At 36.7% G+C, this 27,016-nt stretch overlaps 1 protein-coding gene across 2 annotated transcripts in view; it reads left to right on the forward strand.

The window, feature by feature from the left end:
* LOC141389490 (corticotropin-releasing factor-binding protein) overlaps positions 1–12,763 on the forward strand; it is a 182,813-nt gene extending 170,050 nt beyond the window's left edge. For both annotated transcript variants that reach the window (XM_073961073.1, XM_073961074.1), the window contains exons 3-8: positions 2,780–3,012; positions 3,130–3,236; positions 11,340–11,458; positions 11,534–11,694; positions 11,767–11,869; positions 11,935–12,763. In XM_073961073.1, coding sequence (XP_073817174.1) covers positions 2,780–3,012; positions 3,130–3,236; positions 11,340–11,458; positions 11,534–11,694; positions 11,767–11,869; positions 11,935–12,074 — 863 coding nt within the window. In that variant the 3' untranslated portion in view covers positions 12,075–12,763. The remainder of the gene's footprint in view (positions 1–2,779; positions 3,013–3,129; positions 3,237–11,339; positions 11,459–11,533; positions 11,695–11,766; positions 11,870–11,934) is intronic.
* The last annotated feature ends 14,253 nt before the right edge of the window (positions 12,764–27,016 follow it).

Below are 27,016 nucleotides of genomic sequence, written 5' to 3' on the forward strand. Positions count from 1 at the left end.
GTCCACCGAAATGGCTGATATTTGGTATTTGGTCTTCATTTGGGGTATTAAACGTTCCATATGAAATTTGTTGGTATAGGTCCACGCCTTTATATAGCCCCTATAGACCTCACCTCCCGATTTTCGGTATTTTGAAGATGGAGGCCTCAATATCCCACCGAAGTGACTGAAATTTGGTATATGGTCTTTGTTGGTGGCATAAAACCTTCCACCTAAAATTTGTCGGTATAGGCCCACGACTTATTCGCAAAATACTATCCATGTATGTATGTCCGGATTTTAGTCTAGCCGGTATTTCGCAATTTTTTTTTTCTAGGGTTTTTATACCCTCAGCCTTTAGGCTAGAAAGGGTATATACACTTTCATACGGGCAAAATGTGCCTCATCGAAATAATGATTTTAGACCCCAAGTATGTTTGGACGAAATCCGTTTCAGGCAATTTGGAGTCGATTGAGCAATGTCCGTCCGTCTGTCTGTCTGTCTGGCTGGCTGGAGCGCACGATAACTCTCGAACGGATGAACCGATTCGGTTCTAACTTGGCTTTGGTAATATTTTGCCCAAACTTAGTTTAAGTTCGAAGATGGGCTATATCGGTCCACTCCTTCCGGTACCTCCCCCACAAAAGTTCGAAAATGTTCGGAAAATTTATGTGCACGATAACTCTTGAAGGAAGTAACCGATTTGATCCATACTTTTCACATCGTGAAATTTCTTCCATACTTAGATGAGGTTCGAATATGGACTCAATCGGTCCACTCCTTCGGGTACCTCCCACACAAAATTTCGGATAAGTTCAGATTAGGACCTGCTCTCGAATCGCTTCGACTTTTGTTGCAACAACTTGTATTAACTGCCTTCCATACGACGGTACAAATTTCATCAGGGGCAAGTCCATACTTCCTGAGAAAATATCCTGAAAGATGCAAAAAGCCCCTATGGCACTGTGTGTAGTGGTTGGAGCGCAAGATAACTCTCGAAGGGATCTGCCGATTCGGTCCAAAATTTTTCCTTCGTAATATTTTGTCCAAACATAGTTTAAATTCGAAGACAAGCCATATCGATCCACTCCTTCAGGTACCGCCCCCACAAAAGTTCAAAAATGTTCGGTAAAAGTGTGCGCACGATAACTCTTGAAGGGAGTGACCGATGTAATCCATACTTTGCACATCCTAATATATCTACCAGATATAGATCAGGTTCGAATATGGACTATAGTTGTCTACTCCTTCTGGTACCATTCACACAAAATTTCGGATAAGTTCACTTTAAGACCTGCTCTCGAATCACTTTGATTTTTGTTGAAGCGATTTGCATTCGCTACCTCCATTACGACGGTAAAATTATTTTTCAGCGGCAATTCCATATTTCTTGGGAAAACAGTCCGAAGGTGTAAAAAACCCCTATGCCACTATATGTGGCGGTCGGAGAGCACGATAACTCTCGAACTGTTCAACCGATTTGGTCCAACATTGGGTCTTCGTCATATTTTATCCAAACTTAGTTTCATGGCGCTATGACCAAAATGCTATGACGATATCTCTTGAATGGGGCAACCAATTTTTTCCAAACTTTGGATCTCCTTATATATTGTCAAAATTTAGTTTAACTTCTAAAATGGACCATACCGGACCTCCCTCCCTAATCCAGATTTTTGTCGGCAAGTTCAAATGTCCAAAAAGGGCCACAAAATTCTGAAGAGACCTTAAATACATTCGATCTGTCCGTAGGTTAAAGTTTCACTTCACATTGACTGAGGGTATATATCTGTCGGCAAAGCCGACTGACACTTTTTTACTTGTTTTTGTCAAATTTTCGTAACGAGATTGCTGTTATTTAATGTTGTGTGTGGCCATCGGATACAAAAACTCCATTCCGAAATGTGTAAATATTGGTTCATGTTTTGGAAAGAACAACGATAACGATGATAGGAGCTCTTTTAAAGGGAGTATTTATTATCAGTTAAGATTTTCTTATCCTGCAAGCAATAAGAGGAAGAGCTTAGTACTTTCATAAACAAAAGGATACTAATTGTTTCTATTCACATTAATATAGTGGAGGGCACAAAAAGTTCGGCCCTCCAGAACTTACTTATTCTTTGTCCATATCTACATTGTGCAATATTCCTTGCGGCAATTGTCGGTGAGTGAGGGTGTTGATAGGCAAAGGGTTGCTGCAAGGAAAATTGCCTAATGTAGATATGGACTTACTTATTATCATTTTCCGATCCACCCTACTCTATATACCTTAAAGACATATACAATTGAAATTGTCTTAAACGTCATGGCCAGCCACAACAATAATACCCATAACAAATTTATGATCTAGACTAAGCTATACTTCTTCTTTTAGACTACACACGTACAACCACTAAATCATTTCATCCAAAGATACTCGTACTGCATACGCTTTAATTGGATGTTTGTCATTAAGAAATGCATTCAAATTTTGTGTGTTGTTGGTAGTCACTGCCAGAGACAATCATATTTGACATGTCAGTGGGAGTTTTCTCTATCATGGATTTTATGGTGAAATAATGGAATCCTTTAGAATTAAGAATAAAACCAAATCATTCATTTCAACAAATGTCACAGGTCATTAAAAATAAATGAAATTTTATGAAAATACAAAGAATAATGAATATTCCTTAAGATGGCATTACATTACTTTAATAAAGTGGTCATTGTTTCGAAATTTTTCTTTTGTGAATTATTAAAATGTTAATGGATTAAAATGTTATCTATTCCCTCTCTCTCTCTTCCTCCCTCACTTCAACATAGATTGTATGCATGTCACCTCGGAGCCGGGTGATTATGCATTCAAAAAAACACCTCCACGTTCGAGTTCAGCAGCGGCGGCATTATTCGGCAACACGGATGAAACGGCAGCCATACTCCAATTGGAAGAATCCCTACAGGTTTGCGGTCTTTATGTGATTGGAGAACCTGACACAATCGTTGAAATAACGATGAAATATTATGATGTCAATTGTGAGACAGGAGCACTGATGGGCGTAAGTATGATGCGTTAAAACGTGGAATGGGGTTGAAGGGCAAATGGTTTAAATTTAATTAAAATTTAATTTTTTTTACTATTTTTCTTTTTCTCATTAACAAAAATTTAACTGCAGTTTGTCGATGGTTGGGAACTAAATGGTGAATATTTTCCCTCGCTAAGAGACCATCATCGTTCTTTGGAGGATAGAGTGCAGGAGTTTTGTAACAACAACAAACAATGGTAAGTACAAAGATGACCAAGACGAATTATGGCAAGTTAAACAAAATGTATTAATTGGATACAAATGAAACCGAGGCAGTGTGGCCGAGAAGTAGTAAAAAAATATCATTGACCAAATATGTGAAGGGGTTTGGAAACTACAAATCTTTTTAAATAGAAACAAGTAAGAAAGGCGTTAAGAACTGACATTATCTTATAAGGGGACGATACAGTCAGTTTACTTGATACCTAAGTTAAAACAGATTACTACGCCGTTTGCATTAGAGTTTTTTGTTGGGTTAACCTTATTTATGAGTATTTATTTTGACGTATACGCAATAAAATTGGCATTTGAAACACAGTGGGTTTATTCAAATTCGGTTATATGCAAACGCACTATAAAAGCAAATTGTATATGTAGGACATATAACTTTCAACCTTATAAAATCTAAACAAATTTTCTCTTTAATCGCAATATTCCGTGCAATCGAAAAGATAAGATTTGCATATCATTTGACAATTTGAGACGCATACAAATATTTTAAAATATTTGTTTTTATTTTAACACCTTTATTCAGGAGACAAAGTGGTTAAAACGGAAAATGGATTTGATACCTGATATCACAACTACGACTACGGTAAAATCTATAAACTTGCATTGTTATTCGAATTCATAATAATTGGTCTGTTCCTTTACTTCAAAAAAATGGTAAAAGTGTCAAAATTAGTACCAATTGTATGCTTATATCAAGTAAAGTGTTCCGTGAAGATTTTTGCATTTAAAGGAACAGAGCTAATAATCAAGCTTATCAAATAATTCCTTACCATTAAATACAAAAATAATTTTTTTTTACATTTTATTTTTTCCTTAATTCATAGTTCAGTGAAGTTCGTATACAAGTTCCATGGGGTCATATATCGGGTCGTTGGTATGGTGATCAAAGTGAAAGGCCAGTCTTGGCATTGCATGGCTGGCTAGATAATTGTGAAACACCCTACCGCAGAGAATTTTCACGGCTACAACATTTTCTCTAATCCTGTTTCGATAGTTCTCGCGGTTTCCTAAAAATGTGAACTTTGACCCTGATTTATTTAAAAAGCCCTCCGGCGATTTTTTTTTTATTTTTTGATTTTTCTCATCTATGTACGTTATAGTTTCAGAATCCGCTAAAACTTCGCAGGTGCAAGCACCTTCTATTTCATTTTCTGCGTGGAGGTTTTCTACCCATTGTGAATCGTAAATACCAAGTGACATTCACTACAATGAAGACGATCGGTATCGATGCACTTTCCAATCTGAGAACCGAATATCAAGACGTGGATATGTATCGGTCATTCTCAGCGGGGACGTTTTGTACCCCCTACGAAGACTAAAAACTAAACTGCAGCCATTTTTGGAGACCATTTTTGAAGATGAAGACCTATACCTACAATTCTCCGCAGGCTATATACCGAATTTTACCTACTCCTCTAGCCTTGAAAATATGGAATATCGAGAGGTACCATTCTATGGAGGCTTTGGAGTAGTGACATATCTGTGCTTTGCATAATATATTCCTTTTATTGGCCAAACGGCTTTGTTTACATGTAAGAATTCAATAAAAATACCGAGAATCGGAAGGTGCCGTTCTATGGGGACTATATGAAGACGTGGACCGATACCGACGAACTTTTGGTGGAAAATGGTATACCCCCAACGAACACTAAATGACAAATATATTAAAAACGTGGATCTATATACCCCATTTCCAATACCAAACATCCAACATAATAAATTATTGAGCTCGATCTTAAAAATTGGGCGTACGTACAGACAGATATAGTTACATCGACTTAGAATTTTATGCTGATCAAGAATATATAGGGCCTCCAACGAATGTTGCGATGTGTTACGAATGGAATGACAAATATAATTATACCCTCCATATTATGGTGGAGGGTATTTTTATACCCTACCCTATAATTTGGTTTTGTCCAAAAAGTCTGTAACGCATCGAAATAATGGTCGTAGACCCATACTTATATATATCAAAATGATTGTCCCAAATAACTGAGTCGATCTGGCAATGTGTGTCCGTCCTACCGTCTGTCCATCTAAACTTTCTAATCACGCTACAGGTCGCAATGTTGATCGGATCGTCACCAAATTTTTAGTGTTTATGGGGGTCCCAATGGTGGTGATGGTTTGATAATATTTAGGGATCGGAATGGCCAAAAAAACTTATTTGGAGTAGAAGTATTTTTTTCAAAGCAAATATCTTAGCTTCTAAAAGGGGTTTACCAAAAGCAAAACCGCAATGAAAGTAGAAAATATCACCTTTCTAATGATGTAATGTAAGTTGTCGTAGGTGGTCAAACAGCGAATATATCGCAATAGTCGCTAATGAAACCCAACTTTTCATGTTTGCAATTTTAATTATAATGACGATTACCATAGCTTTGGTTGGGGACCTTCCAAAAGCAAAGCCTGACTATGAAAGTAGAAAATTCCATTTTTACAATGATACAACGTAGATTGGCGAAGGTGGCTAAATAACTGAGATATCGCAATAGTAGGAATCGGAAATAAAAAGTGACAGTCGCTACAATGACAACGATCGGTATCGTTACACCTTCCAATCTGAGAAATCATAATACCTCCTCTATGGGGTCTATATCAAAACATGGATATGTATCGGTCATTCTCAGCGTGATCGTTTTGTACCCCGAACGAAGACTAAAAACCAAATTTCAGCGATTTTTTAGATAGATAATGTGGCTAAAATTTTACCTATTCCTCTAGCCTTGAACATTTTGAAGATCGGGAGGTGTCATTCTTTGGTGGCTGTATGGTTTGTAGCCCCATATTCATTTAAATTTCAACCACTTCGGTAAGCTAATGTAGCTAAAACCTTCAAAATACCCAAAAACCGGAATGAAAACGTAGACCTGTACTGAAAAATTTCTGTCAGAAAATGTGGAAGCCCCAATGAAGACAAAATGCCAAATTTCATCCATTTCGGGTGGATATTGAGGCCACCACCTTAAAAATACCAAAAATCGGGAGGTACCCTTCTCTTCTGGAATAGTTTATACCCCTTATCGAAGACTAAATACCAAATGTCATTAATTTCGGTTTGAAAATGACACTGAAACCTTCAAAATACCTAAAATCGTGAAGGAGGGAGGTCACATGGGAGCTATATAAAGACGTGGACCGATACCGACAAATTTCTGGTGGAAAGTGTTATACCCCAACGAAAACTAAATACCAAATTTTAGCCATTTCGGTGCGATATTAAAGCCACAACCTTTAAAATACCGAAAATCCGAAGGTACAGTTCTATGGAGTCTATATAAAAATGTGGACCGATATACCCCATTTCCAATAACAAACATCCTAGGAGTAATAAAGACGTCTGTACTAAATTATTGAGCTCGACCTTAAACATTGCGAGCTGTATTAATTTCAACAGAGGACGGACAGACAGAGATAGTTACATCGACTTAGAATTTAAATGCTGAACGGGGCTGTTAAATTTGAAGTCTATTCATCAAAAATTGAGCGAATTATAGCAAAATCGGGGGAAGATATATATATGGGGGCTATATCCAAATCGGAGCCTATTTTTGCGAAAATCACCGACTACTCAGGGGCCTAAGAAAATATCACATATTTAATTTTAAGGCTTTTCGATTGAAATTGACCGATTTATAGAAAAATTGGGGAAAGATATATGTACATGGGGGCTATATTCAAATCTGAACCGATTTTTGTGAAAATCGGTGTAGCTCTTCAGAGGCCTAAGAAAATAACACATATGGCCCATTTCCAATGACCCACATTTTTTCTATGAACAAACTGCGTATACTTAATATCACACGTTATATGTTATGATGTTTCTCATACGTTTTGAAACTAGTACAAGGAACTAGATTACCAAACTCTAGGGGCTATATCCAAATCTGAACCGATATGGACCAACGTTGATATTTTTCATTCCTGTACCCTCATAAGTACTTGTGCAAAAATTCATCAACCTAGGTCAACGCAAAACTGTGCGCCGCATAGCTTATCACAGACCGCCCTATTGCGTTATATGTACTCAACAACGTTTCCTTATTTGCACCCCAAATGCTGCCTGCTAGGGACTTAACAGCTGTGGGATGCGCGGACGACTCCCGACTCATACAGCTATTTCAGCATTACCCTGGAGATTCCGTCAGGGTCCAACGCTTTGGGTGATTTAGAGTCCCTGATGACACTTGAAACATCGTCCATTGAAAATTCTGGTGTATCATTTTCAACAGGAAGAAATCTAATGCGAAGTAGTAATCTTCTCTTCGCCCTGGCACTCCCGGGATGCTATACAAACTGTCGAATGAAAAAACTTGCACACCTATTCAGATCAGTCAGCGTTACGTCGCAAACGTGACTAAGGTCCTGTCTTCCTCCTTTCCAGGGTTCAAGAGTGACTTAACCGTTGTCCACAATTCACTTATTCCGGCTCCAATGTTGCAACTCTACAGATGATGTAAGCGTTTTTCCGCTTATGCTCACCGACCAACCTGTTAACTACCAGTGTCAGCTCCTTGACACTGCGATCACTAGGATTCGCATGTCGAAGCTCATCACGCTTATTTACTAATCCCGTAGCTTCTGGTGGAAAATTTGGTCTCACTCCAGGCATTCGACCAGCAGGTATACGGCGAGCGGCTGCAGAAGTGATGATATCTCGGAACGTCCTTTCTGATACCCGAACATCAAAAGTGTTGGGCAGACCACTTAATCGTTGATTAGTGAAGTCTCTGAAATTAGGCCAATTAACTTTCCCATGATTAATGAAAGTGCGACGTTTACAGAGGTGATGATATCGGGCGGATGATGGAGACAATTATGGGGAATGGGAAACGTTGTATTGCCAGGTGACGTCATTTGCCAGACCAGGTGGCACGATGACTATGTCTGGCGATCTGTGGCACTCTCCACTAATTCTTATAGAGGCTTCGCCCTTGATCTTGCAATCTGCTCAGCCAGAGCAGTCGTTTCCGAGGACCGAATGCCATAAATCATGATGAGCATTAAAGTCCCCCAAGAACAGGCGGTTGTGACATTTCAAAAGCGGTAACTGTTGGGCCTATACCATGAAGTACAGCTATTTATGGGCAGGATGTATACGTTCAGCAACTCTACCTCCGCAGTTCAATACCTGATTGCTACCCCCACACATTCTATGTACGAGGCAATAGAGCCAGACTTCAGCTAACTCCCACCTCCACTTCTGGTGCGATCTTTTTTCAGTACGTTGTAACCATCACAACACTGTAAGTTGTTGTTGAGCTTGGTTTCCTGCACTGCCGCAACCATGATATTCTTCCTACTCATGAAGCCCACAATTTTCTCGATCTTAGCTCGGAATCCATTGCAATTGCATTGCAAAAACGATGCATTTTCAGGGATTGGAAAAACAACGGCTGGTGTGAAGTGCTTCGTGTGCGGTTGCTGTTGGGGGGACTTCGTGTATTCTCATGACGGCGACGACTTACTGGGGGCTTCATTCACGTTGCATGCAGCAACATAGCAACATACCATGTCGTAGTCCAGAACAACCCCTGAGATGCACCCACACCCGACATCTATTGCATCTCACTGAAGTTTGAGTGTGGTGGATGCGGATGTGATAAAATGGGCACAAATACATTGGGACTGGGTTTTCCTTCATCCCGGCACGGACCAAAAGAATCCGGATCAGGCATTCCGGAATATGCTGCTTCCAACACCGAAAAACGGTTCAAATATAAATGTGTGTACACTAGGGTTATGACTTTTTTACAACCTCATATCCCAAAAAAAGCTCACGCAAAAAGTCATTTGTAAAATTGTCTATATGAGAATTTTTCTCAAACTTTGGAAGTCACTATAAGCAGATATACAACTGAACTGAACAATTGGCGCAACTCTTATGATTCATGCAACAGGAAATAATTTTTTGAGAAAAATGTTTTTCCCATTTCATAGAATTTAAAAAATTAAAGTGATTTGTGGATGACATTTTTTAATATTTAAATAAAATATAAATCATTCTTGCCACAGGAATTCATTTTTGAGACAAAAAGGCAAACAAGTAAGAAAGGCATTAAGTTCGACCAGGCCGAACTAGTTAAAACCTCCACCACTAGTTGTATTGAAGTCAAATGGAACAATTAGTTTCCTTTCGTTTACGAAGAAGACTAAATAACAAATTTTAGCAATTTCGGTAAAACAATGTGGCTAACCTTCAAAATACCGAAATTCGGGAGCTACCGTTCCATGGGGGCTATATCAAAACATCGATCTATGCCTACAAACTTCTGGCGAAAAGTTTTTAGACTCAAAGAAGACTAAATACCAAATTTCTGATATTTCGGATATAGGAACCCGCGGATCTATACTGATAATTCTCTTCTGGAATATTTTATAACCCCATGGAAGATCAAATAACCATTTTCAGTCATTCGGTGGGATATTGACGTCGCAAACTTCAGAATTACGAAAATCGGGATGTACCGTTTAATGGGTGCTATATTGAAACGTGGACCTATACCGACGAATTTCAGTCAGAAAGGCTTTTACCACCAACAAAGACTAAATACCATTTTCAGCCATTTCGGTGGGTTGCTGTGGCCATAACCTTCAAAATACCGAAAATCGGGTGGTACCGTTCTATGGGGGCTATATGAAGGCGTGGACCTATACCGACAAATTTCTGGGAGAAAGTTTTATACCACCAACGAAAACTAAAATTAATATTTAAGCCATTTCGATGTGATAATGAGGCTAAAACCTTCAAAATACCGAAAATCGGGAGGTACCGTTCTACGGGGGCTATACCGACAAATTTCTGGGAAAAAGTTTTATACGACCAACGAAAACTAAAATCAAATTTAAGACATTTCGATGTGATAATGAGACTAAAACATTCAAAATACCGAAAATCGGGTGGTACCGTTCTATGGGGGCTTTATGAAGGCGTGGACCTATACCGACAAATTTCAAATGGAACGTTTAATACCACAAATGAAGGAATATTGAGGTCACAACCTTCAAAATACCGAAAGTCGGGAGGTACCTTTCTATGGGGGCTATACTAAAATGTAGACGTGTATCGACAAGCTTCTGGGAGAAAGTTTTGTACCCCCAACGAAGACTAAATACCAAATTTCAGTCATTTCTGAGGAATATTGAGGTCACAACCTTCAAAACACCGAAAATCGGGAGGTACGTTCTATGGAGGGCTATATGAAGGAGTGCACTTATACCGACAAATTTCATATGGAACGTTTAATACCCAACGTTTAATGAAGACCAAAATTCCAGCCATTTCGGTGGATTATTGTGGCCATAACCTTCAACATACCGAAAATCATGAGGTACCGTTCCATGGGGGCTATATGAAGGTGTGGACCTATACCGACAAATTTCTCGAAGAAAATTGTATACCCCCAACGAAGGCTAAGTGCCAAATTTCAGTCATTTCGGTGTGATATTGAGGCTAAAACCTTCAAAATACCCTAAATCGGGTGGTCCCGTTCTATGGGGGCTATGTCAAAACGTGGACAGATATAGCCCATTTGCAATACCAAACATCCTATGAGTAATAAAAACTTCTATACCAACTTACAAAGCTCTATCTTAAAAATTGCGAGTTGTATGTTGATTTCAACAGACGGACGGACGGACATGGTTATATCGACATAGAATTTTACCCTGATCAATAATACATAGGGTCTCCGACATTTATTTCGATGTGTTACAAACGGTGGAGGGTATACAATATACATATTATGGTGGAGGGTATAAAAATCATAACCATAGTGTACACTTCGGTGGCAGACGCTGGACGGAACAATGGTGTTGTGTGGTTCCGGGTCAATCCGGCATCGAAGAACCTGCGCCGTGGGATTCTGGGAGTTACGAATTATCAATAAAAATTAGAAAATTCAGATAAATAATAATAAAATAATATAACAAATAATGAATAGTCTCAGGCTGTGCTTGGGAGCTCCCCTTTATATTTCAATTACCGGAATTTCATTCGGACATGACTTGCCTCATCATTTTCATTACGATTGATACTTATCACATTTCCCTATCTATACTTTCAGGCCACATTTATCAGGTAAAAAATTCTTTCGGTCCAATCAAAATGCTGCACTTCTTCAATATCGCATACCGGTAAAAGGAAGTTTTATTGCTAATGTTCGTTTTCACAAAATTACACAACGTAAGTTGAACCTATTTTTCAAGTTCATTAATTTTAAGGTCGCCTTAACACATTACCACTCCTTTTATCTTCTAGCTTGTAACATTTTGGTCCAGGACATTGATGCCTTATACAATATTGCCAACTATGGTCATAATCGTAATTGTACCATATCTGCACTATTTCCAGCTGTTGTTTCGGTGGTCAGTCTTAAAGTTGGTGGTAAAGCTGTCAGACAGGATAAACCGAATTATGATGTGGGTTTAAAGATTTTAACCGTAAAAATGTTTCAGGTTTTAATTATATATTTATGTTGCTTTAATTTTTAGTGTGGCATGTTTCCTGACCGTTTAGAAGTTGGTGGCTCAGCTGGTTTAGATTCAACGGGCATGGAAAAATCAAGTGACATATGTGGTTTGGCCACGGAGCCCGGTAAATTATATTTTTTAATTATAAAATACTTTTTTTTACTAAATGTAAATAAATTTATTTTCCAGGTCCAGAACAAGCCATCTTTTGTGGTGTTACAACATTGCGTTTAGTATCAACCGGACGTTTTCAAAATCAGGCGGCTGTTATGATACGCAAAGCAGATGAACACGATTTGGATAAAGCCACATTGATATGTGCTCTATAAAGTGTTGGAGTGTTACCATAATTGCAACCACAACAATTAGAAAATATAACAACCTAAAAAAATCTAAAATATTGCAGTATTATGTAGTCGTAGCCCCTATAAAGCCCAAAAATGAGGAACAAGAACGAAGATATAAAATTTACTATCCACATCCAAACATATTCACAACTCTATTGTATTTTAATTTTATTTTAACTATATTTTTAAACCACAATGTAAATAAAACATATTTTTCTATAGTATTTTTATTTCTGACTTAAGCATTCACTGCACAGTGAACCCAAAGCAAAACAAAAATGCAAATATTTTCGTTGGATTTTAGACAGATATCACACATAATGTGAGGTGTGAGGATATTTTTAAAAAATGACGAGCACTAAAAGAAAGGAAGTTAAACTTTATCACTTTGCTTAATAACTGTTTTATTTATGTTTAATTCTATATTTCCGAAATATTTTTCTACGCTAAATTATTTTCTTATTTTTGCAACATTGAATAAACTAGAAAATATAAATGTCACTGGCAAACGATTCAGTTTATTAAATTTCAAACTACAAATTATTGTCCAATAAAATAATTAAAACCATAACCATATGAAAAACAGAAATATACAACATAATTATGTATGTAAGTATGATTGCAACATTAAAAAATCAATAAAAAGTTATCTGAATGTATAAAAAAGAAAACAATGTTTCATTAATTATTTTTGGGGGATCTATCCGTATTTTATATTTTTTTTTTGTTTGGAACTCCTACCCCCTAATTTTTTCCATTTGATCCAGAAACCTTATATATAAAATTTTATAACGATCAGGTAACGCTAACCCGTGACACCCAAGCAATCTCTGTTTCCATAGGTGCATTTTCACGAAAATTCTTTAAAGGCTGCAATTATGGTCCAATTGATGAAAAAACTTAACCAGTTCATTGTTGTGGCTAAAACACAAATCCTACAAAAATTTGTGAAAATTGGGCCGGATTTTAAAACTCGGTATACATATTATGGGCCCCAAATATTATATTAATATTTAAAAACGATGAAAGTAGGTGACGGAATGTCTCTTGGGATAAGTAAAGAAGTAAGGTCCTATACTCCAAATTTTATTAGGAAAGTTGTAGGGGTAAGATTCGAAAATGCCAGCAAATAGTCCATTGTATTATTTTCAACACTATTTCTCATGCAAAATTAATAAAAGTTCATTATTTCCGATTATAACTGAAGTGTATCAATTATTATGAGCAGTAAATCTACTGCACTTAGTGGAAACATAACCCAAACTTAATTAATTTCAAATGAAACTTCTGTTGGTTGTTGATTGCTATACTTGTATAACATTGAGGTATAGGAAAAACATTTTCTCAATTTCTTTAGATAAATATAAGCGTTCTTTTGAACCTTCAAAAGGAATGTGCAAGGTGTATCTATTATTTTAAGCAGGTGTGTATGCATGTTGGAGCAATGTCAAAATCAGGCCCTTTTTTCATATTTGTTGCAGAGTTCCTTTTTTTGGCCACAAAATCCACAAAAGTTTTTTCATCGATAGGAAAATAATTGTGACCTGTAGAGCGATTTTTTAAAAATTCGCCTTTGGCCCCCATACAAAGTACTTGGTCCCTCTCCCATCTGAAGTGGACACTGACTTTCCCGTGGTGTCACCTGGGAAAGCCACAACCTTCAAAATACCGAAAATTGGGATGTACCGTTCAATGGGGGCTATATGAAGGTGCGAACTATGCCGACATATTTAAAGGAGAAAGTTGAATACACCCAATGAAAACTAAATACCACATTTCAGTCATTTCGGTGGAATATTGAAGCCACAACCTTTAAAATACCGAAAATCGGGTATTCTATGGGGGCATAAGAAGGCGTAAACCTATACCTACAAATTTCATACAGAAAGTTGTATACCCCAAATGAAGACTAAATACCAAATATCAGTTATTTCGATGGATTATTGTGGCTATAACCTTCACAATACCGAAAATCGGGAGGTACCGGCTCATGTACCGGCACATTTCTGGGGGAAAGTTTTATACCATCAACGAAGACTAAATACCAAATTTCAGCCATTTCGGAGGAATATTGATGGCGCAACCTTCAAAATACGTAAAATCTGGAGGAACCGTTTTATAGAGGCTATATGATGGCGTGGTCCTATCCCGACAAATTTCATATGGAAAGTTTTATACCCCAGATAAAGCCTAAATACTAAATTTCAGCCATTTCGCTTCGCAACATTCAAAATACCTACACGGAGGAAAAAAACGCCTCCCTAACATATGTCCCAAACATATTTTGCAGCAAACATATCGTCTGCTCCGTCGGAAAAGGTCGTAAGTCCACTTTTTTTTGGAAATCGCGTTTTTGTTACAAGATGATAGTACAAGTCAAAACACGTCGTATGATGCAAAGAAAATGGTAGTATGTCGCGTTTTTCTATATGTTTTGCAATTGTCGGAAAAGGTTGTAAGTCCACAAAACGTACAAATTTGAGTACGAAAAGGTCGTAAGTCCACAGGAAAATGTATACTTTAAAAGAATACTACAGCTAATGTAGTTCATATATAATGTTTAACGTCATCCAAGGTTGGGGTACAATGTAAAGAACTAGCCTACACTTTTGGATGATAATCGGATGATATTTGGCGGAGCCTGTGGACCAAACTTTTGAACAAAAATGTGATAATTTCTATATTGCAACGAAAATTTACATTTGAAATCTATTTTTCGCTATAGGCGAACTGATTATGAAATATGGACTTCTGGCCTTTTCATTGATACAAATTGGGATGCTGTATGTGTTCAAATACCTCATATATTGAAAAATTAAAAAAAAAATCAAAAATTTTACTGTTTTTACTGTCGTATATCTTACTTAACTTTATCAACTGGTCATTTGTGGTTTCTCGAGGGACATTCATAGGACATAGGACATTCACATAACGTGATTAGTGTGTATTCTGAATTCAATAAAGTAATACCTTCTAACGGACGGGTAAGTGCAATGTTTATATTATTAAATGATTCTATAATAATTGATTGAAATATTATTAAACTAAGAAGTCATCATGGTTTTTGCTAACAAAGAGCAGTATGAATTTGGAATGGAATTAGACGATGGTGTCATTGGTCTAGTTCCCTATGGTTTTCACGGTGATTCTGAAAGCTCTGATGATGTCAATACCAAACATCCAAGAAGTAATAGAAACTCTTAATTTCAAAAGACGGACAGACGGTCATGGTTACACCGACTTAGAATTTTACTCTGGTCGGGTCTTATTGCTAAAATATGTACCCAGGATGGGAGAAACGTAAGTTTTACATATATAGCGCATTTAAAAAATAGGGCACCGTTTTAACCCGCTCCTCCGAAATTCAACAAAATATATAGCCTACTTCCACCAAGGGACATTCCTGTGCATAATCTGAAAATTACATGGAACTTAGGGTCGGAGATTCAGCAACCGTTGCCTCGCAAATTAATTTTCTGACCGATACTTTCATAACTTTTGCAAAAAAGCGTTTTTTTAAAAAATAGGGCCTGCCCCCGCCCCCTCCGAAATTCAAAAACTATAAAGCCTATTTTCGCCTCGGTTGTTCCTTGCATATTCTCTGAAATTTGGGGTCACTTCTGGTCGGAACCCGACCTTTCCACAAAATTTCGTGACGATCGGTCCAAATTTGAGGCCTGGAGCTTTATTACAATTGTTAATGGATAGACGGACACACATAGCTAGATCTCTTTATCTCATCAAGATATGAAAAAATGGCAAGGGGAGGGGGTCTACGACGAATACTTCGCGATGTTACACGAATATTGGACAAAACAAACTTATAATACCCTTTCCACATTGTTTTGTAAAGTATAAATATTTTATTTTAAAAACGTCCGTAAATTGTAGGAAAAGGTCGTAAGTCCCTACAAAAATACAAAACTGTACAAGGAAAAGGTCGTAAGTCCAAAGACTTCCAATTATCTCCCAAACGCGATGGAATTTTATCAAACAAAGTACAGATATTGAAGCGGAATAAATAAACGAAAAATACTGCCTTTACCACCATAATAAAATCTTTAATACAGAAAGCGCTGGAATGTTTTTTCTTCCTCCTGAAAAATTTATTGAGAGGGACTTACGACCTTTTCCGACGGAGCAGACGATATATATGTTTGCAATCAGCCCCAACATAACATATGTTTGGGTCCTGCAAACAAATACAAACCCAAAAGCCACAAAAAAACATAGGCACCAGTGGGAGCGTAAATCTCAATGTGAAACACAGAAACAAAGAAAAAATTATATAGAAACATCGTTGAACGCTTCTCCTTAGTTGTGAAATAATGATTATATAATGTAATAAATAGGTACATCCATATTTCAAATATATGTACATATGTATATGCATACATACATATGTACGAGTATGTATTTGAAAAAAGTATTGATGTAATTACCAATGTAAATGCGATTTCTTTCTTGTCCAATAAAATATTTCCATTCACCTTTTCGATTCAATTCTAAAATGTATTGGGCATTTAATTTACTAAAAATCACAATTTCTTTAAGAAAAGACAAAACACTGATTTATTCACTTACTTTACCGACTTTACTTTAGACAACTGAAGAAAAAAGCACTACATAATTAATACCATTTTTTCCTCTTCGCGTGCTACGTTGGTTAACAACAACAAAGCACGAAACACACGTGTTTTACCGCACACACAACACCAAAGCCTTTGCGTCTCCTATTACACCATACACACAGCTCTTTATTATAAAACAGCATTCCGCAACCGCGAGAGCCCTATTGTTACTCTCTTTGACAAAAATCCTCTCTCCACCCTAAAAAATCTGTTGGTACCCAAACAAATAAAATTTAGATATGTTACAAAATATTGCAAACATATTGTTACGAATGTAACTGATAGGTTTAAGTTAGTTTAGTTTAATTTCCGTTAATTTAAAAATTTGAATTGTAACGTAAAGTTTTTATTACGCAGTTACTTTATTTAAGCAACAACAACTACCATGTAGAACTCTCTTCATCATTCTAGTCGTTACATTACCTTTTGTTAATGTTCTTTTGTTTGTTTTGTTTTGCAACAATCATGTAATTATTGCTAGTTTGTTACTTCCTTATTTCTTAAATTTGTTGTTGTAATTACGTCACTCGTATTTCACCCATGTATGTATGTGAATGTGGTTGTTCGCTTATTGCGAATGTGCGTCTGTGTGTTCGTTGCACAGATTCGAGATGTTGCCAGATTTCTAGATAATTCTAGACCAAGGAGATTTTGGGTATAAATATGAGATTCCGGCCAAACAGTGAGCAGTTGTGAATTTTATACCGAAGTGTAAACATCGACTAGTGAAGAAGTAAAGTAAAGCTGTGTACTTAGCTATAACAGTCAGCTCCGAATAAGTGTAATAAAGTAAATAAAGCATTGTAGAAACGTAATCTAAAACGAACCCTGTTTTATTTGGTACAAATCGTATCGGGGAATAAAACAACGTCTACACGGAGATTAGTTAAATCTAATTCCGTAACAATATATTTATTTGGACACAAACAAATTACTATTTTCCTCGTAGCCGCATATGTAAACCAAATTAACTACTCCCACTGTCATGTGTCTCCACATTGCAGAGAATGCACATAACTATTTTGATAGTTGTCGAAAAGTAACAACAACCAATCGTTCACGGTGCTCTGTGTCTATTTTTAGATTCACTTTGGCAGTTTTGTTGAGATGTGTGTTTTACTTACTATTTGCATGTAAGTCAAGCTTAATCTCATATTTGTTGTTTTCAAATTTAAAAACAACAAGTTTAAAGTGGGATGTAGTTAAAATTGATTACTTTAGGGGATGGTTTCACCCATACAGAATTCGTGAACTGTTAACATAACCTATATAGTATGACTGAAATTCTTTAAGATATACCCTCAGCCATGTACCCGAAGAAAAAAGTTAACACAATACTTCTGTAGGTTTTTTAGCTGTTGGGAAATTTTTCCAGGATGGAAAGGCAAGACATTTGTTCCATAGACCGATCTAAGAAAAGATTGACTTTTCGGAATACCGACTTGGCTTTTTGGAATACCGCGCCTTTTCATTTCTTCATCCACTTGTATGCTCCATCGAAGCTTAGGCCTGCCGATTCTGCGTGCACCGCCATGTGGCATGCATTCATACGCCTTTTTAGCGGGTTCATCATCGCTCATTCTTATGATATGGCCTAGCCAACGCAATCGTTGCATCTCGATACGTTTAACTATATTCATGTCTTTGTATAGCTCGTGGTTCATACGACGTCGATATTCACCGTCAACGCAAATCGACCCGTAGATCTTTCGAAGAATTTTCCTCTCAAACACACCAAGCACTGCCTTATCTGCTTGCGCAAGTACCCATGCTTCGGAGCCATACATTAGCACGGGTAGTATCAGCGTTTTGTATAGTGTTATTTTGTTTGACGACATGTAGCTTTGTTTTTAAATTGCTTACTTAACCCATACAATTCTTCTTCTTATTTCACAACTGATGTTGTTTGTCGTGTTTATGGCAGTGCCGAGGTAGACGAAGTCTTTAACTACCTCAAAATTGTAGGTACCAACTTCCACAGTTGGTCCGAGCTCTATGGACGCTTTGCGCGTCGACACCATCAATTTGGTCTTTTCGCCGTTTACCGCCAGACCCACTTTCGCAGATTCTGCTTCGACCTTCCTAAAGGTATCAGTTACTTCCTTTACTGATCGTCCCATGATGTCTATGTCATCAGCATAAGCAAGTAACATGTGGCTATTGGTGTAAATTGTGCCATTTCTTTTGACATTTGCATCTGAGGACCAATTTTAACTGAGGACCTAGTATCAGTTAAAGTCATCTTACAAAGCCAGATGAGCTGTGGGGGAATACCAAATTCATGGGCTTGAAGATAAAATCGATTTTAACTAGCGGAGACAAAAACCACATTGGTGGTGGTATCACAGTATAACAGTTGTAAAAACGATTTTGAAAAACGATTTTCATTGATATATGGCGAAAAACAAAAATTTTTTACAATCGATGAATCTGAGTTTCACCCTTTCAGAATTCGCGAACTGTTAACATATTCTATATAGTATGATATACATTCTTTAAACTGAAGTGTTTTAGGAGGAATCCCATAAGGTCGACCATTAAAATTAATTTACGTGGAAGCTGTGTTGGCATCAATGTAGAATAATAGGTAAAAATGGGTTGAAGCCAACAAGTTTTTTTATGCTCCCTTCCGATTTTAGGCTTAACCTTACATTTTATAGACATATGCCCAAAGAAAGACTCAAAGAATACTTCATGGGCAATATGATACTAGTGTATCATTTTTCAATATATCCACTGCATCCACCTAAAATTGATGCTGACATTTTGAAGCCGGAATTTCGGGGTTTTTTGAATTGTTTTAATAATTCGGACGCGCAACAAGATAATATTCAAAACTCACATTAGGATTATAAAACTCGTAATTCTACGTCGTTTAATGCGTACCTCATGAGTGTGCTCCTTACAGCATCCTAGTAATTGGAGTCTAAAGGCCAATATTTGATGCGTGATTTTTTTTAAAAAAACCTATTTTTTGCGTTTAATATTTACAAGTGCCATTCAATTTCCTTTGTACCCCGCGTGAATTTAGTTTTTTTACGCGACGGATCTAATGATACCTTCCGCGATCGAATCCATCCACTAAAACCGCGGATATAGATACCCTGAAAATAGGAAAAGCAGCAAAAAATTATTTCGACAAATCCGCGTACTAAACCGCGATTTTCTTGAAATTTTTTTACGTAAATGGAATCCTTTATACGCGATTATAATATTTGCGAAAACGCGTGTCATAAATTACAGAGATTCGCGTGTAATATGGGTTTTTCACCAAAAATAGAATGTGGAGGCACATCCGCGGTTCTTGAAGAATCTAATTAAAATTGGTATATTTGGACGTATTTTTGATAGGCGCTGACGAAACCGGATGCGCATCAAAATCGTATGCACATTGCGCGACTTTTACCAACTTTAAGGTTTTTTGCAGTGTATGATGCAACTGGTGGCACACAATGGCCCCTGAGTGAAACATCGAAATATGCATAAATTTTGACAGAGATTGATTTGCTGTATCCAAAAACGGATGCGCATCAACCGACTTTAACTAATTCGCGAATAACAGGCTTTTTAATTATAATATTAATTGAATGATTGTAATTTCAATATTACTCTTAATTTCCTACCCTCGCGATGGTAAACCATATTTTTTGATGAAGTTTTAACTGTATACATTCTTTATTCTATGGGATTTTAGCAAAATAGTTGGAGAACTCCCAAATATTTTTTTCTAATTTTTAGAATCAAACCAAAAAAATATTTGCAACAATATTTTCCAACAATAAGTTTTTCTCTTTTGCTGTTGCTATAATATGCAATTTATGTACCCAATCTCTATAAATTTGGTATCATATTTTTCTACGCATTGTCTAGATTCCGCATATATTCTTTAATTTATTTTTTGAGGGTTTGTACGGATTCTGGGACAGGATAATTTGGATTTACTTCAAAATTTTTTTATTATTTGTTGACTTTCCCCGAAAATAATAATGAATTTAATAACTATTTAAACATCTACGAATAGATATGGACTGCTGTTAACGATTTATGCATACATTTTCTCATAACAACAAAAAAGATATTTTTAAATATTTTTTCTTTATATGAGAATAAAAACCGCTATAACTTTTGCGCGCATTGGCCAATTTCGTGAACGCGAGCAGATTTGAAACCGGATTTTTTTCCTTTACCTCTGTACCAAAAATCGTAGATGTGCTCGTAAAAAAAATTTTTAATTTTTTTCAAATGGAATTGTAAAGGAATTTTGTTATTCGCCATATGTATGTTTTAGAAAATTACTCAGAATACAAAAAAAAAAATAAGCACATGCATAGCACTAAGTATTTTATTGTGGATATTTCGAGAAAATTAGAAATTTTTGGAGAAGATTAAACAAAATGGACCGATGATTAAATGCCTTCATGTATGGGATGGACCTATTGAGGGGCCCTCTAGGAAAAATTTATGAACCCTGCGGATATATGGAGGGCACCGTTAAATAGGGTATTGAGAGCACTTTAAGACTATATTTATTTCAATACATGATGATTGTAGAAATTTTGAAATATTGACCGTTTATGAAAACACTCTATATTTGTGGGTGGACCTATTGAGGGGCCCTCTAGGAAAAATTTATGAACCCTGCGGATATATGGAGGGCACCGTTAAATAGGGTATTGAGAGCACTTTAAGACTATATTTATTTCAATACATGATGATTGTAGAAATTTTGAAATATTGACCGTTTATGAAAACACTCTATATTTGTGGGTGGACCTATTGAGGGGCCCTCTAGGAAAAATTTATGAACCCTGCGGATATATGGAGGGCACCGTTAAATAGGGTATTGAGAGCACTTTAAGACTATATTTATTTCAATACATGATGATTGTAGAAATTTTGAAATATTGACCGTTTATGAAAACACTCTATATTTGTGGGTGGACCTATTGAGGGGCCCTCTAGGAAAAATTTATGAACCCTGCGGATATATGGAGGGCACCGTTAAATAGGGTATTGAGAGCACTTTAAGACTATATTTATTTCAATACATGATGATTGTAGAAATTTTGAAATATTGACCGTTTATGAAAACACTCTATATTTGTGGGTGGACCTATTGAGGGGCCCTCTAGGAAAAATTTATGAACCCTGCGGATATATGGAGGGCACCGTTAAATAGGGTATTGAGAGCACTATAAGACTATATTTATTTCAATACATGATGATTGTAGAAATTTTGAAATATTGACCGTTTATGAAAACACTCTATATGGGGGTTCACCTATTGAGGGGCCCTCTAGGAAAAATTTATGAACCCTGCGGATATATGGAGGGCACCGTTAAATAGGGTATTGAGAGCACTTTAAGACTATATTTATTTCAATACATGATGATTGTAGAAATTTTGAAATATTGACCGTTTATGAAAACGCTCTATATTTGTGGGTGGACCTATTGAGGGGCCCTCTAGGAAAAATGTATGAACCCTGCGGATATATGGAGGGCACCGTTAAATGGGGTATTGAGAGCACTATAAGACAATATTTATTTCAATACATGATGATTGTAGAAATTTTGAAATATTGACCGTTTATGAAAACACTCTATATTTGTGGGTGGACCTATTGAGGGGCCCTCTAGGAAAAATTTATGAACCCTGCGGATATATGGAGGGCACCGTTAAATAGGGTATTGAGAGCACTATAAGACTATATTTATTTCAATACATGATGATTGTAGAAATTTTGAAATATTGACCGTTTATGAAAACACTCTATGTTTGTGGGTGGACCTACTGAGGGGCCCTCTAGGAAAAATTTATGAACCCTGCGGATATATGGAGGGCACCGTTAAATAGGGTATTGAGAGCACTTTAAGACTATATTTATTTCAATACATGATGATTGTAAAAATTTTGAAATATTGACCGTTTATGAAAACACTCTATATTTGGGGGTTCACCTATTGAGGGGCCCTCTAGGAAAAATTTATGAACCCTGCGGATATATGGAGGGCACCGTTAAATAGGGTATTGAGAGCACTATAAGACTATATTTATTTCAATACATGATGATTGTAGAAATTTTGAAATCTTGACCGTTTATGAAAACACTCTATATTTGTGGGTGGACCTATTGAGGGGCCCTCTAGGAAAAATTTATGAACCCTGCGGATATATGGAGGGCACCGTTAAATAGGGTATTGAGAGCAATATAAGACTATATTTATTTCAATACATGATGATTGTAGAAATTTTGAAATATTGACCGTTTATGAAAACACTCTATATTTGGGGGTGGACCTATTGAGGGGCCCTCTAGGAAAAATTTATGAACCCTGCGGATATATGGAGGGCACCGTTAAATAGGGTATTGAGAGCAATATAAGACTATATTTATTTCAATACATGATGATTCTAGAAATTTTGAAATATTGACCGTTTATGAAAACACTCTATATTTGGGGGTTCACCTATTGAGGGGCCCTCTAGGAAAAATTTATGAACCCTGCGGATATATGGAGGGCACCGTTAAATAGGGTATTGAGAGCACTTTAAGACTATATTTATTTCAATACATGATGATTGTAGAAATTTTGAAATATTGACCGTTTATGAAAACACTATATTTGTGGTTGGGGCCCTCTAGGAAAAATTTATGAACCCTGCGGATATATGGAGGGCACCGTTAAATAGGGTATTGAGAGCACTATAAGACTATATTTATTTCAATACATGATGATTGTAGAAATTTTGAAATATTGACCGTTTATGAAAACACTCTATATTTGTGGGTGGACCTATTGAAGGGTCCTCTAGGAAAAATTTATGAACCCTGCGGATATATGGAGGGCAATTTCTACATATGCAATTTCTACAATCATCATGTATTGAAATAAATATAGTCTTATAGTGCTCTCAATACCCTATTTAACGGTGCCCTCCATATATCCGCAGGGTTCATAAATTTTTCCTAGAGGGCCCCTCAATAGGTCCACCCACAAATATAGAGTGTTTTCATAAACGGTCAATATTTCAAAATTTCTACAATCATCATGTATTGAAATAAATATAGTCTTATAGTGCTCTCAATACCCTATTTAACGGTGCCCTCCATATATCCGCAGGGTTCATAAATTTTTCCTAGAGGGCCCCTCAATAGGTCCACCCCCAAATATAGAGTGTTTTCATAAACGGTCAATATTTCAAAATTTCTACAATCATCATGTATTGAAATAAATATAGTCTTATAGTGCTCTCAATACCCTATTTAACGGTGCCCTCCATATATCCGCAGGGTTCATAATTTTTTCCTAGAGGGCCCCTCAATAGGTCCACCCACAAATATAGTGTTTTCATAAACGGTCAATATTTCAAAATTTCTACAATCATCATGTATTGAAAAAATATAGTCTTAAAGTGCTCTCAATACCCTATTTAACGGTGCCCTCCATATATCCGCAGGGTTCATAAATTTTTCCTAGAGGGCCCCTCAATAGGTGAACCCCCAAATATAGAGTGTTTTCATAAACGGTCAATATTTCAAAATTTTTACAATCATCATGTATTGAAATAAATATAGTCTTAAAGTGCTCTCAATACCCTATTTAACGGTGCCCTCCATATATCCGCAGGGTTCATAAATTTTTCCTAGAGGGCCCCTCAATAGGTGAACCCCCAAATATAGAGTGTTTTCATAAACGGTCAATATTTCAAAATTTTTACAATCATCATGTATTGAAATAAATATAGTCTTAAAGTGCTCTCAATACCCTATTTAACGGTGCCCTCCATATATCCGCAGGGTTCATAAATTTTTCCTAGAGGGCCCCTCAATAGGTCCACCCACAAATATAGAGTGTTTTCATAAACGGTCAAGATTTCAAAATTTCTACAATCATCATGTATTGAAATAAATATAGTCTTATAGTGCTCTCAATACCCTATTTAACGGTGCCCTCCATATATCCGCAGGGTTCATAAATTTTTCCTAGAGGGCCCCTCAATAGGTCCACCCCCAAATATAGAGTGTTTTCATAAACGGTCAATATTTCAAAATTTCTACAATCATCATGTATTGAAATAAATATAGTCTTATATTGCTCTCAATACCCTATTTAACGGTGCCCTCCATATATCCGCAGGGTTCATAAATTTTTCCTAGAGGGCCCCTCAATAGGTCCACCCACAAATATAGAGTGTTTTCATAAACGGTCAATATTTCAAAATTTCTACAATCATCATGTATTGAAATAAATATAGTCTTAAAGTGCTCTCAATACCCTATTTAACGGTGCCCTCCATATATCCGCAGGGTTCATAAATTTTTCCTAGAGGGCCCCTCAATAGGTGAACCCCCAAATATAGAGTGTTTTCATAAACGGTCAATATTTCAAAATTTTTACAATCATCATGTATTGAAATAAATATAGTCTTAAAGTGCTCTCAATACGCTATTTAACGGTGCCCTCCATATATCCGCAGGGTTCATAAATTTTTCCTAGAGGGCCCCTCAATAGGTCCACCCCCAAATATAGAGTGTTTTCATAAACGGTCAATATTTCAAAATTTCTAGAATAGAGTGTTTTCATAAACGGTCAATATTTCAAAATTTTTACAATCATCATGTATTGAAATAAATATAGTCTTATATTGCCCTCCATCCCATACATGAAGGCATTTAATCATCGGTCCATTTTGTTTAATCTTCTCCAAAAATTTCCAATTTTCTCAAAATATCCACAATAAAATACTTAGTGCTATGCATGTGCTTATTTTTTTTTATTCTGAGTAATCTTCTAAAACATACATATATCCATGAAAATCGTTTTTACAACTGTTATACGAATCTGTTATACAACTGTTATATTGTTATACCACCACCATTGTGGTTTTTGTCTCCGCTAGTTAAATTCGTTTTTATCTTCACACCCATACCAAATTCAGACATTGCATGGAATACCTTTGATCGGAGGGGACTGTCAAATGCTGCCCCTATTAGAGCATACAGTCTTATCTCCCTTCTTGTGGACGGGGCACAGGATACTCAGGTTCCAATCGTCGGGTACTCGTTCCTCCTGCCAGATGGTGCTAACTAGCTGATGCATACACCTTATCAGCGTGTCACCTCCGGTTTTGAACAGCACGGCTGGTAAGCCTTCGGCACCTGCTGCCTTATTATTCTTCAGCCGATTTATTGCTGTCTTTACCTCATCTTGGCTGGGCGTTATACATTCAATACCATCTTCAGGGATTGGGTCTGTGGGATCTTCATCGTCTTCGCTGCTATTGGCTACCAACAGTTTTGAAAAATGTTCTTTTCATATCCTGAGCACACTATCTGTATCAGTTACCAAATTACCTTGCTTTACCAAAGCCATCAGTTTGATGCTTGACTCTTTGGTAGAATTTTCGGACTTCATTCTGGTTCCTGGACATTTGTGTACATTGTGTTCCTTAGGAAAAATAAAATATCTTACTTCGTGTAAACGCTACGCTAATTTATTAAAATGAATATTAAAGCCAACAATTCTGCCTGCCAATATTTTGATCTAATTTTTTGCTTTCCTTAGTTTCAATATGTTTACTATCGAATCCCATATAGAAATTAACAACTGGTGGCCACAACAAATGGGGGGTTTGGCCAGGAAAAGCGATTTCTGAACGTCGTTTACACTATCCACCTGTTCACAAAATAGCTTCCAGGAATTTCTTTTGACGTTACTTGTTATTTTGTTGTATTCCTTTAATTTTGCCTGGTGGTGGTGCCCCAGAATACAGCTGTTTATAAAGTCTATTATAAAGTCTACGGACTTCCTTGCCCTTGTTTCGAATTTCCCCTGCCATCATCCAAGATTTTTCGTAGGCAGACTTCCTTTCTCGATGGGGACAACATTCTTCGAATGACCTTACTAGTTCCTCAATATTCAATAAGCCCACAAAAACATATGAAGACGAAACCACAATGACCAACATTTCGGGTGGATGATGTGGCTGAATCCTTCAAAATACCGCAAACCGTAGGTACCATTGTATGGGGGCTAAATCAGAACATGAACCTACATCTACAATAATTTTTAGTCATCGGGGGTACCGTTCTATGGGAGCTACATCAAAACGTGTGCCTACATCCACGATTCTCTGTAGGAATGTTGTATACCTCTGTCGATGACTAAGCGCCAGTTATTTCAGTTGGATAATGAAACTAAAACTTTCAAAATATCGAATAATATGAACACGCGACGCCTTGATGATTACCAATTAAAATGTTTACATATATGACATATTAAAATTTA

Source organism: Musca autumnalis, unplaced genomic scaffold (genome assembly GCF_047663935.1).
Source record: "Musca autumnalis isolate F117 unplaced genomic scaffold, ASM4766393v1 scaffold_1, whole genome shotgun sequence".
Classification (NCBI taxonomy): Eukaryota; Metazoa; Arthropoda; class Insecta; order Diptera; family Muscidae; genus Musca; species Musca autumnalis.